Consider the following 7,227-nt stretch of genomic DNA (forward strand, 5'->3'; position numbering starts at 1 on the left):
TCCCTACTTCTTCTCTTAGACTGTTTTGAAACTATTCCGACTTAAACTCCGAAGTTATTTTCTCACAGACAAACGCTGCTGCCATTTTCGCTCTAGTTTTCTTCACACAACTATGGCAAAAGTTTCTAATGTTTTTATCGTTCTCACCAAGCAAAGAAGATGCTACTTCCAACAAAAAATTGTCTCTTACCCCCTCGGCACTCTTCAAACTCGATTCCCGTAAATGTTCACCAGCCGCTTTTCTTACATCAAAAAGGAATATCCACGGAGGGGGTTTTAGAGATCCATTTCTACCATTGTTCACAGAGCGAGACCCTCAATGTGCCATGAAAAGGAATCCTCGAAACAAAAAAAATAAAAATTACACCACGTTGAAAGTTCGGATGGCCGTTGCTAGTGGAGACATGGAACCATGCCTCCTCCGTTCTGTGCTCCCGCTTCAGGGCAATAGCGGACACCCCCCCGATTGCCGAATTCGGGGTGGGGCCGCCACAAGCCCTCTGCTACTAACCCTCCTGGAGGTGAACCGGGGGGCTCCTAGGACGCTCGAAAGGACTCGGCAAAGCGCTGCCGCGCCTGCCCGTCACAACGCTGTACCGGACGTTGAGATAACACTTTCAAGGACAGCTGTGCCAGAGCTTGTGACTGACCCAAGGTCAGTCAGACAGGTCTCTAGAGAGACACCATGCACATCCTCTAAGCCAGTGATTCCCAAAGTGGGCATTACCCTCCGGGCGTGGGGGGTGGGATTACCTAGGAGTTCTAAGAGGTAAAGGGGCACTGGGGATGAGCACCTTTGACCCATTGTTCACTTATGTACAATTGACCAGGCTATAGCCTAGATGCTGGTAAATGGCACTTCCAAGTTTCTGCCTCTGCATCGTGCTGAAAACTGGAGGAAGCTATGAGAATTTTTAGTAAATATACCACCAGAGTTCTGGTCATATCAGTATACCACATTTGGAGAAGTTGTTGTCACCATGTGTGTTTTTGTCTCTTTTATTATTTTTCAAGTTTTTGCTGGCAAGTACTTTTCATAACAATACTGAGTGTGGTATTTATTTTCTTGTGTTTTCGGTTACTGAACCTGTTGATTATGAAGTGTGCTTTTTAGCTATGTAAGTGTTTTTTTTGTCACAGGCCACCCAGTATTAATATTTCTAGGTTATGTAACCTTTTGGGTTTGGCCCTCTACTGGAGTTGGGAGGGATGTATTTTGTCCCTGAGTGGGAACTTTATGAGAGTTCGGAGGGAAAAGAGTTCTGAAGAGAAGAAAGGAGACAGAAGCCATCTGTGTCTGAGGGCAGGGAACAGAATGACCTGAGAAGGAACCTCAAGAGAGCTGCAGCCTCTGGAGTTGCACAGCAGCACCACCACAGAGAGCCATGAAATGACTGAAAATGTGGAAGATAACTTTGTGCAGCATACTAAGGACAACAGAATTTGTGTTACAACTGGATGAGTCAACTTTGCCAGGCAATGAATCTTTGCTTCTTGCTTCCATAAGCCTTATAAAAGATGAAAGTTTGGCTCAAGAGTTATTTAAAGTAAAGGTAAAGGTTCCCTTGCTTGAAAGCCAGTCGAATCCGACTTTAGGGTTGCGGTGCTCATCTCCGTTTCAAAGCCGAAGAGCCAACGCTGTCCGAAGACGTTTCCGTGGTCATGTGGCCGGCATGACTAAACACCAAGGTGCACGGAACGCTGTTACCTTCCCACTGAAGCGGTACCTATTTATCTACTTGCAATTTTTTGCTTTCGAACTGCTAGGTTGGCAGGAGCTGGAACTAGAGATGGGAGCTCACTCGATCAAGCGGCACTCGGGTCTCGAACCGCTGAACTACTGACCGTCCACAGATACTAAAGGGAAGTCAGTATTTCATGTTGTTCAGCAGTTCTTCAGAAACAAGGAAATTGTGCTTACCAACATTCTTGCTTGTGCAGCTGATGGAACAACATGAGTGACTGGTCACTAATGTGAGTGTCTTTCTTACTTGAAAAAAACAGTGCCAGATGTCTTTAACATTCACTGTATCATTCATCACCAGTAAAAACCCTTTGTGATGTCCCGTAGAAGTCATTACACACATTACTGTAGTCAATAAAATTAAAGAGCATGCTCTAATGATCAACTATTCCAGGAGCTTTGTGTAGAGAAGATTTTGAACATTTGCTGCTTCATACTGAAGTTCATTGGCTGTCAAAAGGCAACTGTGTGAGATGCTTTTACAACCTTTTTGACACTGTTGTGGAGTTTTTTGAAGATATGAATGCTTTGCTCAGTGATTAGCTCAAAGAGGTTAGGCCTGACATTGCTTATTCATCAGGTCAGAACTATTTGCTAAGTTCAATTAAATGAATTTGCAGTTGAAAGGAAATAAGGTCAACCTTATTGAGGCCAAATCTGTCGTTTCCATGTTTATTTCAAAGTTAACTCTATTCAAACACAATGTAGGCCATCATGAGGTATACCAATTTTTGAACCTGCCAGAGCTAGAAGAAGAAGATAGGCTAGAAGATGACCTGCAAGTTTTTTGTGGCCATTCAGATGTGCTGCATGAAGATATGTCTGAGTGATTTGAGGATCTTCTTTTGATGGAAATTCCCGATTGGGTGATTAAATCCATTTTCAGATACTGAGGAAGATGGGGTGGTGGAGGAAGACATTGAGCTGAAGCCAAAGTGGTAAGAAATTGTTCCAAGAATTTTGGTTACAGAAGGAAATTTCTGATTGCTATCCAGCACTATGGACAGTGGTTAAGAACCTCCATGCTGTATTTCCAGCATCATATTCGGTAGAACGTGGTTTTAGTGTGGTCATCTAACTTCTCTCCAAGCAAAGGAATCAATTTCAGATTACTGGATGTGTGACTTAAGAGTCTGCCAAGTGACTTTAGACCAGATATTGGGAAACCGGTATCATTTCATCAAGCTCATCCATCGCATTAAGAATTTAATGAACAGTGAAGTAGTTACTACATGTGGTATCTAAATTTCTTGCTAGATAACTATCAGCCATTGAAAAGCTGGTATCACTGGATCAAATTCATAAATTTTGTTAAATAAATTAAACTAAAAAGTTTTAATTGGATTTTGAATAAATTTACAATTAATTTTTACAGTTTTGAATTTTATTGTTATCTTTAGTGAGTCATGTGAATTGCTATTCTGAATAGTGCTTTTTGTAGGCAAGTGCACTGGGGATGTGTTTAAGGAATCAAGGAGGGAGTGGCCCGAAAAAGTTTGGGAACCACTGCTCTCAGTTGTCTAAAAGCAGCTTTAATGTATTACGAGGAAGATATTTTCTGTTTGTGAGAATTCCAGAATATAGGCCATTACCAGTGGATTAGAAACAAAATTAATTTATTTTATGTGGCAAGTAACTATTTGGCAGTGGGTAGAGTGTGTGAGAAAGTCCAGGACTGATAGTCAAGGTTATGCCATAATGGTTCCTTTTGTGCAGAACTACGAGGCAGTTAAGTAAAGCAATCCCTGAAGCAGACAAGCTTCCATATCTAAAAATGAACCCATCTGTAAAAGATACAAAATACGGCTTTTTGTTAAACTTGTTCATATCTGTTTTTGAGTAAATCAGTTAGTGAATGCGAGAAGTTCAGAACTGTAGAGGAGAAACCTTGAAAACGGAATATCTGGATGAAACAAAATGTTCAGAAGTAAACTTTGCCTTGCTTCGCTGCACCATTCAAACCCACTTCCAGGTTTTCTGCCTGTATAACAGACCCTTTCGATTTTAGACTGTCTATTCATTTGCAGTCAAAATGGTATGCAAATGAATACAAATCTGCTTCATTTGCACACATCTGTTCCAATCACACAAGATGAGTTTTGGGGTCAAGTTTGTTGGGGGGAAGCTAAAGAAGAGGTTTGAGACTAGTTTATACAAAGCTGCCTTATCCCAAGTCTCAAACCATTTGGTTTTTACCTTCTGCATCTAGATTGTATAAAGGATTTCCTCCAAGCAGCCCCCATGGCCTTTACACTGCAAAATGATAACGTTTTCCTGTGAAATTCTGGGAAGCAGTTGTTCATGCTGTTTGGTCAGTATGGTCACAAATATATGTAATTTGGGAATTGAAAGCATTGCAGAGCTCATCATTAGAAAGCATAAAACAGGAGTAAAAGATCATTGTTGTGGCTTCAGTGGATGAAACTGCAGAGATGTGGGATGCTGTGTTCTTGATTCCATGCGTGTGATGACTTGCTAATCTCTGGTCCAATAGGAAGTCTGCAATAATTAAACAACTTAATTCCATGTATAATGTTTAACCTTTCATATCAGGTCTTCCCCCATGGTCTTCGATGTTACACAGAAAACAGCCTTAGACTCGACGTGTCAGAATTCAGTTCTTTAAGACTGAAAGTGTTTAAAGTGCTGTTGCTTACATTGTCATTCCCTTTTTAAAATAACCTAAAGGAGCAGTTAATATAATTGAGATATTATTAAAACTCCCTCCCTCCCTCCCCCCTCTAGATTTTTATTTTAAGTATTTTTGCCCACTCTGTATACCATGGTTGGCTGTAGTGGCTCAGTTCAGTTCATAACACAAAATGGTAGTTTCTTTTAATTGTTACTTTGCAGAACAGAGTTTGCTCGTGGACAGTCATTCAAGTCTTGGTTTGTCCAAACAAATACTGATTTCATTTCCTTCTCTCTGTTGCTTGGGAGGGTGCTCTCAGAAAACTAGTCAGAGTTAAGCCAGAATGTTTCCATTTAGGCATCAGATTGATATGATAGTTAATGTTAGTTGTGATCCTGGTTTGATGGATCCTGTCTAACTATAGTTGGTGAAGTGGCTGGCATGCAGTCAGTCTTAAAAACCATGGTTTAATTGTGCATCATATCTGAACTGAACCTGCGCATATGAGATTCTGCAAGTAAAATACTCATACAAATTATTGTTTAGCCGGGGACAATTGGTGAGCCAAAGTACATAGCTGCTTGTTATATTGGCCGCCTCTTACTGCTGCTGCTACTTATGCTTCTTGCCACCGTAATGGTTTACTGTTTTCCCTGTTCCCAAATGAAACAGAAACTATATTTCTACCATTCAGGAAATGGATTGTAATGTCACTCAGTGAATTTAGTAGAAACTTGGTGGATTTTCTAGTAGAGTTGCTTTGATTGAAGTAATAACTTAATGGAACACAAGGTAAACCTTTTTCTTTTCAACCGTTACAGTTACATGGGAATTGGGCTGTCTGCTCAAGGTGTGAATATGAACAGACTACCAGGTATGACAAAATACTTCTTTTGATTTTACAACATTGCTTGTTTCTGTAGTAGATTACCACTTCTTTTTAAAAAGTTTTTTTCAAATGTCAAAGCTCTGTTGATTATGGTTTCATTGTAACGTAGAATGCACAGGTCGGGATCTGAAGCGAAGTGTGTACTCAGGTTTTAGGGATGTGCAATCGAATATTGCTGATCCAACGCAGATCAGCAATATCTGAAACTATGAAAGGCTCTTCTGATATTTCCCAATTCCCAATCTGATCAGAAGTATCTGGGATCAGGTTGGGAAGCCTTTTACGGTCCACAGCACACAGGCACTTGAAACTTTAAAGGAACATAATAGGAAGTCCTGGCTGCTGGCCAGGTCTACTGCACTGAAAATAAAGGCCTTTTAAAGTTTAAAAGACCATTGCACTACTGACCAGCTTTGGTGGTGTGTGTGCTCTAAATATAAGTGATGACAGACTTGGACTTCAGAGACCAAGTCTACTGTCCATAATATAGAGTGACAGCCCCCGCCCCAAGCTGGCCTGTAGTATCTCAGCCCTTTAAACATTAAAGGGCCATTATTTTCAGCATGAGTAGACCTGGAGTTCAGAATTCAAAAATTATTTTAATTTCCTTTTCCAGGTTCCTTTTCTCAGTTCAAGAAGTGCGTGTGCCCTCAAAAACGTATACCTTGAATAAAACTTTGTTGGTCTTAAAGGTGCCACTGGACTCAAACTTTGTTCTTCTGTTCTTCTGTTTTTACTAAACTGACAGTATTTTTCTGACATATATCAAAATGGAATTTTTTCTCAACATGACTATCTGGAATTATAACAATACTTGTGATATTTAATGAAAACAATAATGATACCTTTTTTTAACATACCAATATGAGATGAAAACAATTGCTTTTAATTTGATACTGCAACTCCTCACACTGCATCAAAAGCTGTTCTGGAACAGTAGTGGCAGCTTTGCATGTGGAAGCGGGAACTAAATTCTCGTGGCTATGAAGGAATTCTATCTTTACTTCTGAATGTTAGTAAATACAAAAAATACAGTAAAGTTAAGAGACATGCACAGATTCTGACTTCTGCAAACACTGATGTTGTTAGTAGAACTATGTACAACTCAGGCTGCGGTCACACGGAACATTAGCCACGCAAGAGAGACGGAAGACAGGCGGATTTTCCGGGCGCGATCTCACCAGCACATCTGGGAAGCGTAGCGCTTCCGTGGCACAACCAAGGCTTCCTGCCAAAAACACGCAGCAAAAAACGAGTACCTCGGAGGTACTAGTTTCCGGAAACCGCGGGGCAAGGGCAGGCGTCTGATCGCGTTTCCGGTGGCATCCGGCGCCCGCCCATGTCCCCTTGCGAAAAGGGTTTTCCCCCCCCAAGTCTCCGTGGATGCGCACACGCACCCAACGGAGCATGCGCATTCGTCATGTATACAAAAAAAGAAAACCAGTTTGCCGCATCGCGCGCTTCTTTGTTGCGCGCAGGCATGTCCTGTGATCGGCACCTCTCCCTACCCACAGAACCTCCACGGAACCTCCACAGAACCTCCACAGGAGGTCTGATCTCTTAACCGTGTGTTAGTTTGCCCTGGGGCAAACAGCCACGCTTCCCCCCCGCAGTTTCCTGCCCGTGTGACCGGAGCCTCAGTGAACAAGAATTTGGAAGTTCATATTTTTGGATATCCATAGTGGATAATTGTTTTTCCTTTATCAAATAAGTTTTAAAAGGTAACAAAGGGGGGACTGAAAAAGACTTGCAGGGGTCCTCTCATCCCCTCCCTCACTATTTTCTCTTGTATTTCCATGAAAATCACTGTATCCTCTCCCCTTTTCCACCTTCTTTCCCACCCACCAGCCAAACTACCTTTATCTGCCCCCTTGCTTTGGCTTTCCCTCCTTCCCTCCCCCTGGCGGTCTCTCCTTCAAAACTTTTTTTTGCAGTGCTGACTGCTAGGCCCCATTGCTCAGC

At 41.7% G+C, this 7,227-nt stretch overlaps 1 protein-coding gene across 1 annotated transcript in view; it reads left to right on the forward strand.

Annotated features, from left to right (window-relative positions):
* RANBP9 (RAN binding protein 9) overlaps window positions 1-7,227 on the forward strand; it is a 60,392-nt gene that overhangs the window by 34,322 nt on the left and 18,843 nt on the right. The window contains exon 3 of the mRNA XM_015406361.1: window positions 5,198-5,250. Coding sequence (XP_015261847.1) covers window positions 5,198-5,250 — 53 coding nt within the window. The remainder of the gene's footprint in view (window positions 1-5,197; window positions 5,251-7,227) is intronic.

This window comes from Gekko japonicus, unplaced genomic scaffold (assembly GCF_001447785.1).
Source record: "Gekko japonicus isolate JY-2015 unplaced genomic scaffold, Gekko_japonicus_V1.1 scaffold2623, whole genome shotgun sequence".
Taxonomy (NCBI): Eukaryota; Metazoa; Chordata; class Lepidosauria; order Squamata; family Gekkonidae; genus Gekko; species Gekko japonicus.